This window comes from Macaca thibetana, chromosome 1 (genome assembly GCF_024542745.1).
Source record: "Macaca thibetana thibetana isolate TM-01 chromosome 1, ASM2454274v1, whole genome shotgun sequence".
NCBI classification, from domain to species: domain Eukaryota; kingdom Metazoa; phylum Chordata; class Mammalia; order Primates; family Cercopithecidae; genus Macaca; species Macaca thibetana.
The window spans coordinates 53,933,649-53,943,737 of NC_065578.1; the positions used below are offsets into that span (position 1 = coordinate 53,933,649).

The 10,089-nt window shown below is 49.6% G+C and overlaps 1 protein-coding gene across 11 annotated transcripts in view; it reads left to right on the forward strand.

Annotated features, from left to right (window-relative positions):
- The window catches only part of MROH7 (maestro heat like repeat family member 7), a 74,138-nt gene extending 64,049 nt beyond the window's left edge, over positions 1 to 10,089 (forward strand). For 8 of the 11 annotated variants that reach the window (XM_050802647.1, XM_050802642.1, XM_050802654.1 and 5 more), the window contains 6 exons: positions 682 to 861; positions 1,625 to 1,780; positions 2,158 to 2,280; positions 6,266 to 6,368; positions 8,849 to 8,911; positions 9,769 to 10,089. In XM_050802647.1, the coding sequence (XP_050658604.1) occupies positions 682 to 861; positions 1,625 to 1,780; positions 2,158 to 2,280; positions 6,266 to 6,368; positions 8,849 to 8,911; positions 9,769 to 10,010 (867 nt within the window). In that variant the 3' untranslated portion in view covers positions 10,011 to 10,089. The remainder of the gene's footprint in view (positions 1 to 681; positions 862 to 1,624; positions 1,781 to 2,157; positions 2,281 to 6,265; positions 6,369 to 8,848; positions 8,912 to 9,768) is intronic. The other 3 variants (XM_050802653.1, XM_050802656.1, XM_050802657.1) reach the window with 3 other exon arrangements.

The following is a 10,089-nucleotide window of genomic DNA, read 5'->3' on the forward strand; positions in this document are numbered from 1 at the left end:
GTGAGTGGGAGGCGGAGCAAAGCCTGGCCCACCCAGGCCCCAGGCTGGAGGAAGGACAGAGCTTGGCCATTATAGTCCCTGAGAAGCCCACAGCTGGAATCAGAGACCATTTCTATCTCAGCCTCAGTTGCTCCATCTCTAAAATAGATATCCTTTAAAAATCTATCTATTTTATTCCTTTTGAATAGTTTCTAATCTAGGTTTTTCACAATGATTCTAAAGGCAGTGTGTATAGGAAGGGCAAAGGGTGGCACAAGTATTCCTATTTTACAGATCAGGAAACTGAGCCCAGATTGTTGGTGCATCATTAGCATTTTTAAAAGTGCTTTGTTTTTCTCTACCAGGCATTGTTGCAGTTCATGATGTAGCTGCTATGAAAGGACAGAACATAGACTCAGAAAGCTAACTAATGACACAGCGTGTCATCTGCCTAGAACCAAGGAAGGGGGTAGGCAGCAAAGGGCCTCAGGGGTCCCAGCCAAGGAGTCAGTGAGGCCAAAGAGGGCTTTGAGGAGCAGCAAGAGGTTGGGTGAGGGTATTCCAGGCAGGTGGGACGGCATAGGCCAAGGCCTGGAAGTGGGGATTGGGTCACCAAGTTCATTTCAGTGAATCAGAGGCTGGGTCTCTTCCTACTTGCTAGCTCAGGTAGGAGCCCTCATCCCAAATGTTCCTGCCCCGCAGACTGCCAAGGTGCAGGCCCTCCTGCCCTCCATGGTGAAGGGCCTGAAGAATGTGGATGGGATGCTGGTGGTGGAAGCAGTCCACAACCTCAAGGCCGTCTTCAAGGGGCGGGACCGGAAGCTGATGGACAGTGCGGTCTATGTGGAGATGCTGCAGATCCTGCTACCGCACTTCAGCGACGTGAGGACCCCACAGAGCGAAGGAGCGGGAGGGATCGAGAGGGGGTCCTTTCTACCTTGGGGGCTGCATTGCCTCCTGTGCCCCCACTGGGACCTGGGCAGGGATGGGTCAGCCTACTGGGAGAGGAACTTTGTCCCAGCTGGTCCACATCTTTTTGTAAAGGTTCCTTATTCTAACTGGTTCTGACGGAGGAAGCCCTTTCACAATCGAGTCTCCCCAGAGAGGATCATCTTATTGTGACTGGTTCATCTAGAGGGGGTACTTTTTGTTTTAAAGACAGGGTCTTGGTCTGGCACCCAGGCTGGAGTGCAGTGGCAAGATCCCAGCTCGACCTCCCTGGCTTAAGCAATTCTCGCACCTCAGCCTCCTGATAGCTGGGACTATGGGCATGCACCACCAATGCCCAGCTAATTTTGCATTTTTTGTAGAGATGGGAGTCTCCCCATCTTGCCCAGGCTGGTCTTGAACTCCTGGACTCACGTGATCCCCCTGCCTCAGCCTCCCAAAGTGCTGGGATTACAGGCATGAGACACAGCACCTGGCCAGATTTTTTTTTTTCTTTAAACTGCCCCTAGCAGAGGAGGGGAGGAAGGCATTTTCCTACTTAGCACTCAGGTGCCTTTTAGGTTAGTGGGGGCCTGGCTGGGAAGAGTCAGGAGAGCTCCAGACCTAGGCTTGAGTGAGGGGAACAATGGCTCTGGATCAGCCGCAGTGAGTGGTGTCCCAGAGGAGGGACTCCCTCTGAGCCTTTGGTCTTCCCCAGTCACGAGAGGACGTGCGCTCTTCCTGCATCAACCTGTATGGGAAGGTGGTCCAGAAACTTCGGGCACCACGCACCCAGGCCATGGAGGAGCAGCTGGTCAGCACCTTGGTGCCCCTACTGCTGACCATGCAGGAGGGCAACGCCAAGGTGAGCCAGGTGAGTGTGCGTGAGCCCTGCAGCCTCTAGCCCTCACTCGGGCCCTGTGGGTGCACCTCTTTTTACCTTAACCAAGCCAGAGTCGCAAACAATCCTGGGGGCGGTTATGTATGTCCAGCCATGTCTGTTTTCTAAAGGTGCCCACATCAGGATTCTTCCTCAACATGGCCAGCTTCTGGTCATAGCTGATGTATAAAAAAAGAAAAAGGTCCTAAATCATGTGCAAAATAAAAATAAAATAATAGTAATTTAAAAAATTAAAAATGGTCAGCTTCACTTGTACAATTTCAAAAAGAAACTGAGTTTTCAAAATCCCTTTTTCTGGACCATAGTCTGGCTGTCCACAATTCTGATATTTTCTTCCTATTGGTTCCCAGAAATGTGTGAAGACCCTGTTACGCTGTTCTTATTTCATGGCTTGGGAGTTGCCAAAAAGAGCTTATAGCCGGAAGCCCTGGGACAACCAGCAGCAGACAGTGGCCAAAATTTGCAAGTGCCTTGTGAGTGCTCCCAGAGAGTAGAGTGGTTCCTTACAAGCATGTTGGAGGTGCTTAGTTCTGTGTCTCTCTCTTCCTTCTTTTCCCACCAGCATCCTATTTCCATGACCAACTACAAGTTGTTGGCTCTGGAATGTTCATCTCCACCTCTGGCTTCTCTCCCGACTTCTAGTGTTCTCTGTTCAGTGGCTTCCTGCATAGCTCACAGGCACTTCAAGCTCAGTTTGTCTCTTTTGAGCCTGTGCCTTTTCCTTTCAATTCCTCCTTTTCCCTCTATATCCCCCAAGCAGAAACCTAGAATCATCTTGGGCTCCTTCATCTCCCTTACCCTCCACACTTGATCAATCTTGAATATCCCGAGTATCTTGGAATCTGCTTTTCCCTCCCCACCCTGCCGCTGTCATTGCCCTTAATTCAGGGCACCGACATCCCTTGGTTAGGCTAATTGGCCCAGCCACCCAAGGGATCTCCCAGCCTTTAACTTCATCCGCTCCAATCCATTTCCCACCCAGGCCATCAGAATGGTCTTGTTAAAACACAGTCTGCTTGTATGAGATCTCTGCCTCAAGGGCCGCAGTGGCTCCTTTTCTACAACATCAATTCCCAGAGTGTATTACCTGCAACACCAGTCTCATAAAATACACCCCAGAGGGAGGAAAAGAAGTTTGAAGACAAGTAAGTTTGGGAAATACTGAACTGACATTCTGCTCTTGGAGATTTGCAGTGACATCAGGATACTAAAGGCTCTGAGATGTTTTGTGCTGAGGAAATGTGTTCATGGTTGTCTATATAATAGTTTCCCAAACTTATTTAACCACAGAGCTTCCTTTCTCGGTAATACCTGTGAACATCATGAGGTAGGAGCAAGCCGCGCACATGCACATACACACACACACACACACACACACACACACACACACACACACACACAGAAGCACAACTCTGCAGGATAAAGCCTAGTCCTCCACATGTCATTTGGGAAGCTTTGCCTGCGGTCTCAATCTACCTTCCCTGTTGTTGTGGGCAGCAGTGAGCACATGAGGGAGTGCCCCTGGGACCAATACCCGTGGAAGGGAGCGGAAGAAACAGGAATAACAAAGGGAGAAGTCAAGTTGCAATGTAGCTTCAGCAGAGGTCTCAGCCAACACTGCCAGGAGATTCCCAAATTTGGTCTGGGGGTCAGGTCTGTACACTCCTGTGTTCATCTGTCACTGGATGCCAGTCACCCTGGGAAGGACTTGACCTTGGGCCAGGCAGTTCTCAGTCCAGGTGATGCCCAGAGCTGGGGGAATTAATCCTTTCTATGTGAAGGGACATCTGACTGGGGAGTCCATCACTCCCCACACCAATCTAACATAAATACACAAAGCCACAAATTGTTACTGGACTGAGAAAAGCTCCTTGGCCACCACCGTTATCAGTAATGCTCAAAGCCTCTGCAGTTGAGGGTCTAATGATATTACCATCGCATTCCAGTGGGAAATAGAGGTCTGGAGGAAGTGCCTGCCAGGGTCACTAATTCAAATGCTTACGGTGGCCAATGACCAGGCAGATAATCATGAGTGGTGTGGAAGTGGTGGTCCCTGAGCAACCTAAAGAGCCCAGGCCCCATTGAAGGTAGGGGTGAAGAGCTCAAGCTCACCGTGCAGGCCCCTCTCTTGCCAGCTCCTCTAGTTTCATGAGAAAAACTAGAAACCTTTTTTTTTTTTTTTTTTTTTTTTGAGACAGACTCTCACTTTGTCATTCAGGCTGGAGTGCAGTGAGTGGTGTGATCTCGGCTCACTGCAACCTCCACTTTAGGGGGCTCGAGAGATTCTCCTGCGTTGGCTTCCCAAGTAGCTGGAATTACAGGGGTGCACCTCGACACCCAGCTAATTTTTTTGTGTTTTTAGTAGAGATGGGGTTTCACCATGTTGGCCAGACTGGTGGTCTCGAACTCCTGACCTCAGGCGATCTGCCCACCTCCGCCTCCCAAAGTGCTGGGATTACAGGCGTGAGCCACTGCACCCGGCCTACATTTTTATAGGACATGAATTAGCATTCAATGTAGCTCCTTTTTTTTTTTTTGAGACGGAGTCTCGCTCAGTCACCCAGGCTAGAGTGCAGTGGCATGATCTCGGCTCACTGCAAGCTCCGCCTCCTGGGTTCACACCATTCTCCTGCCTCAGCCACCCAAGTAGCTGGGACTACAGGCGCCCGCTGCCACGCCTGGCTAATTTTTTGTATTTTTAGTAGAGATGGGGTTTCACCATGTTAGCCAGGATGGTCTCGATCTCCTGACCTCGTGATCCACCCGCCTTGGCCTCCTAAAGTGCTGGGATTACAGGCGTGAGCCACTGCGCCCGGCCTTTTTTTTTTTTTTTTAATGGAGTTTCACTCTTGTTGCCCAAACTGGAGTGCAATGGTGTGATCTCTGCTCACCGCAACCTCCAACTCCTGGGTTCAAGTGATTCTCCTGCCTCAGCCTCCTGAGTAGCTGGGATTACAGGCATACGCCACCACGCCCTAATTTTGTATTTTTAGACGGGGTTTCTCCATGTTAGTCAGACTGGTCTCGAACTCCTGACCTCAGGTGATCTGCCCGCCTTGGCCTCCCAAAATTCTGGGATTACAAGCATGAGCCACCACACCTGGCCAGATGTAGCACCTTCTAAACACTGTGCCTGTCATTGCTCTGCAGGCTCCTGTGGCCCGTGGCTGCCAGCTTGTGACCTCTACAGGTCCTCAGTTTCTTCTTTGAGTCCGCAGTTTCTTCTTTGCTCTTCAGGCCATCAAGAGCTTGCTCATTTGAAGGTCAATCTCCAGGCTTAGCTTTAAGAAGGGGCTGGTAACCAGTTCATTCATTTGTTTATTCATTCATCTGACACTTTTTGGGCACCTGTTGCAAGCCAGGCCCTGTCCAGGGTGCTGAGACTCTGAGCTGAGTGAAACGGCCCTTCTCTTGGGGGAGCTCCAGATACAGTGAGGGGAGATAAATATAGATAATTACAGCATGGTGTCATAGGTGTCATGAAGAAAGATGAGCAAGATCTGCTAGAAACATCAAGGGTGGTGGGATGGAGCTCTGCCTAAGGGCTGTGGAAGGCTTCAGGGAGGAGGTGGCATCTGAGCTGAGGTTTAAAGAGTGAGAGGGAGTTTATGATGTGAAGAAGAGTGGGAAGGGCACTCCAAATAGGAGCAATTTCTTGTAGAGGGTGCAGATCTGGGGATAGCTGGCCATGTCCTCAGAGTGCAGCATGGTGGGCATGACAGGTGGAGTCAGTGGAAAGAACTGAGACTTGGAAGGAAGGTCAGACCCAGAATATGATCATGAAGCTTTGCATGCCAGGCCTAGGAGTTTAGACCTTGATATACATAGGTCATCAACAGGAGAGTTATCAGATCAGATTTCTCATCTTCTCCCTCAACAGCTCCTTAGCTGGACAAGCTCCTTAGCTGGACAACTTTCTCCCACTTTCTACCTGTCAAATCCATCCTGACTACCTCTGTCAGACTATTTTACCCAAAACATGGCTTTCTCACTGTCCTATTAAGAATAAATCAATGTTGTCTTCCTATTTCCTAATGTACGAGTAAGCCCTATTTTTGTCTGGCTTTTAAGGGCTTTTAAGACCCCCTAACTCTCCAGTTTATCCCCATTGCTCTATACCTTGAATCCTTCACCCTTGTCAAACTATCTCCTTACCTATGTCCCTCATATGCCATGTCCATTTCCATCTCTGGCTGGTTCTGCATTTTAGAACTTTCACTCTGACTGCAGCACGGGGACAAATTGGAAGAGGAGACACCCAAGGCAGGAACATCATCGAAGTGATTGTTCTAATCAGCTAAGAGGAGATAAGCTCTGGCCTCTGGGGGGCTCATGCAGAGGCAGCAGATGTATTTAGGAGGCAGGGGGCGAGGGTCACCATTCCTACCTTCAAGAAGGGTGGATGGGCAATTGGTTCCTCTGAGGGGCCAGCACTTTTGGGGTTTCTTTTTGTCCTAGGTGAACACCCACCAAGACAGCGCCTTCATATTCCTCAGCCAGAGCCTGGAATATGCCAAGAACTCACGGGCCTCCCTCCGGAAGTGCTCAGTCATGTTCATAGGTAACCTGCCCCGGCATAAGTCATCCTGCTGCCAGGGCTCTGCCTGCTCTCTGATTTGTTTCCTCCCAGGCTGCTAGCCCTTCCAGCACTTGGGTGGATGCCCCCCTTTGGGTGCAAGGCTTGGCCAGCAGACAGCCATGGTGCAAACTAGAATGGTTTTCCCCGCTCTAAGATCATGGCTTAGGAAGTGAGCCACAGGCTGGGTTCAGTCTGAAGTCTTTGTGCAGGTCACAACCTTGGCAACTGTACATGGCAGAACTGCTGCTTTTCTCTGGAGTACAGCATGGGTACAAGCCTAGCAGGAGCCTGGGCAAATCCCCCATTGCCAACAGCAGGAGGAGCCAAGTACCATGGTGAAAAGAGTCAAGTAGAATCTCAGTTCCATGGTTCCCTTCCTGTGTCACGCTAACTGGATCATTTACTCCTACTGAGCCTCAGTTTCCTCATCTGTAAGATAGGGATCACCTCCTGTTTCACAGACTGAATGAGAATATTTTTTAAAAGCGGGAGAGGGATGGCACATACAGGTGCTCAATGTTAGCAATCTTCATTCTTCTATTTCCCATATTCCCAAACTCTGCCTTTTTGAAACAAACAAACAAACAAACAAACAAAAGCACGTTCCCCTTGACCAGAGGCCCCACAGGACCCTTCTGATGGCAAGTGGGTGTGTCTCCTCCCATTACTCACCCCTCCCTCCAAATAACCACATGCCCTTCATCAAGGGCCAGGAGACCTTGTTGCAAAGAGGCTTGGAAATGATCCCATTTGTGAAGTGATATTTCTTTTAGTACCTTTCCCAAGTTAATTTGCTGTTTTCACCCATCCAGTCATCCATCCACCCATCTGCTGGTTTATTTAGCAAACGTTGATTCCCTACTCTGTGAGAGGTATGATGCTTAGGCTAGAACGACAAAGAGCCCTTCAGGAGGTGATGCTGATGAAGGTGTGTGGTGATAGGGGGTGGCTGTTAACATGATCGTGCTGGGGCAGAAGAAAAATGCCCAGGACTGGAGGCATCCCTTAGAATGTGAGGGCTGCACAGAGACATCTACTTCCTATGTGCTGATTTCTTTAAATCTTGCTCCAAATTAATCACTTCTAAAATGGAGGGTCGAACACCCTGGGAATCATCTCTATGTCAGGGCCTGTGCTGGGGAAACAGAGTTGAGTAGAGCCTGGATCTGCCCATAGATAACTCCCAGAGCAGTGCAGTGATTATTAACCTTTTTTGAGTTATGGCTTTTTTGTGAGACTCTGAAGAAAATTATGAATACTCCCCTGAAAAGAGTGCACGTATGTATACAATTTTGCCTGCAATTTTAGGATGCTAAGATCCTTGCCCTCGCACTCTCACCCCTCAGTGGATCTAAGATTAAGTAACTTCTGGTCTGGTGAGAGATAAAATTAATAAATCACAAGTAAAATACAATATGGTATGAACAGATAGAGAAAAGCTCACAGATACTCAGGAAACTTAGAGAAGCACCTAACTTATCCGGAGCAAGGAAGGACTTCCTGGAGGAACCACTTATTAAATTGAATATTCAAGGACAAATAGGAATTACCAGGAAACGAAGTGAGGGGCCAGGGAGGGTGGCTCACTCCTGTAATCCCAGTCCTTTGGGGAGTCAAGGTGAGAGGATCATTTAAGGGCAGGAATTTGAGAGTAGCTTAAGCAATATAGCAAGACCCCATCTCTACAAAAAACAAATACTAAAAAAGTTAGCTGGGCATAGTGGCAAATGCTTATAGTCCTAGCTACTCAGGAGACTGAGGCAGGAGGACTGCTTGAGCTCAGGAGTTTGAGGCTGCAGTGCGCTATGATCATGCCACTGCACTCTAGCCTGGGCAACACTGTCTAAAACAAACAAACAAACAAACAAACAAACAAACAAAAAACAATAGTGAAGGAAGGACCTTCTGAGAGGTACAGCCCATTCAAGGACCTGCAAGTACTGCAGGAGCCAGGCTCACAGGCTGGGAGCAAGGGAGGGATGAGCAATGCCTCAGAGGAGTCATCAGAAACATATCCTTGACCTAGCATAGCTGAGTCTCAGCCCTCCGGGGCCCTGCTATAGCCATGCCTGACAAGTATGCAAGGTGCTCAGTGTCTTACATGTTATTACTGCTCAAATTCCCCATAGAGGTGGACAGCAGAGGCAGCACTTCCCTGTGTCACAGATGAGGAAACTGAGCCCCAGCCTGGGTACTGGGCTAGCCTGAGGCTGCACTGTCAGAGTCAGCTGCAGCCCAGATACTGCCCCTATCCTGGTGCCATCCTGCCCACTGGACCAGCCATCCTTTTCAGGACCCCTCTTGGGGAATGTGTCCCAGGGTTCAAATGAAGTTTTGTGTCCTCATGTGTGGGGTTGGAGGATAATGGGAAAAGCATCTCTGAGGAGCTCTGGTCTAAGAGTGGGTTGGGATGGGGTCGAAGTCAGAAGACAAATGCCCTCACTTCTTGGATTACACTCAAGGGTCCCTGGTCCCCTGCATGGAGAGCATAATGACAGAAGATCGTCTGAATGAAGTGAAAGCTGGTAAGTCATGCCCCGCGTTGGTGAGATTTCAGGGGACAGTGAGAGAGCGAGTAGAATCACAGTGGATAATAGGGAAAGGGAAGGGATGTGTCCCAAGACAAGGGTCTTCAACTCAGTTCAGTTGTACTAGTTTTTTGTTTGTTTGTTTGTTTTGAGATGGAGTCTCACTCTGTTGGCCAGGCTGGAGAGAAGTGGCACGATCTTGGCTCACTGCAACCTCCCCCTCCTGGTTCAAGTGATTCTCCTGCTTCAGCCTGGCAAGCAGCTGGGACTACAGGCATACACTGTGCCTGGCTAATTTTTGTATATTCAGTAGAGACAGGGTTTCACCATGTTGGCCAGGCTGGTCTCAAACTCCTGACCTCAAGTGATCCACCTGCTTCTGCCTCCCAAAGTACTGGGATTACAGGCATGAGCCACTGCGCCTGGCCAGTTTTACTCGTTTTTAATCCAGGATGAGTATAGCATTAAGTACCACTGGGTTACCAAGAGACAGAACACAGCCTTACCCTAGGGGAGCTCACAATCTCATTAAGGAAATGAGGCTCAAAAGCGAGACTGAAAGCCGTTTAGTGCAGGGTGACTCTTAAGTGGGGACTGACTCACTTTGTAACCAAGGAATATGATGACAGCATTAAGGTAGGTTGGGACAGTCCAAGAAGGCTTCCTGGAGGAGGCGGATTTTTATTCAGGCTCTGAAAAATGTGAATAATTTGAAGTGCCAGGAGGAAAGTGAGATGAGGGGATGCCAAGCAGAGGGTGCTTAAGCCAAGGCACGGAGATGGAAATAATTAGGTATGAGACCCACATGGGGCCCTGGATCTTAACAGGAGGCTTCTCCCTTCCCCATGATGCAGCTCTGGAAAACTTGAGACATGACCCAGAAGCATCAGTGTGCATCTACGCGGCCCAGGTCCAGGACCACATCCTGGCCAGCTGCTGGCAGAACTCCTGGCTGCCGCACGGGGACTCGTGGGTGTGTTACCCGGCCACCACGCACCACTGGAGCTCCAGCTGTGAGAACCTGCCCACTTCCCACCAGCGGCGCTCCTGGATCATGCAGGCACTGGGCTCCTGGAAGATGTCCTTGAAGCAGTGACGTCCCTGAGCCCCCAACCCTCCTCAGGGTGGTTGAGCTCCAGCCATGCTCCCTATAAATGTCATGTGGCTTACCTCTC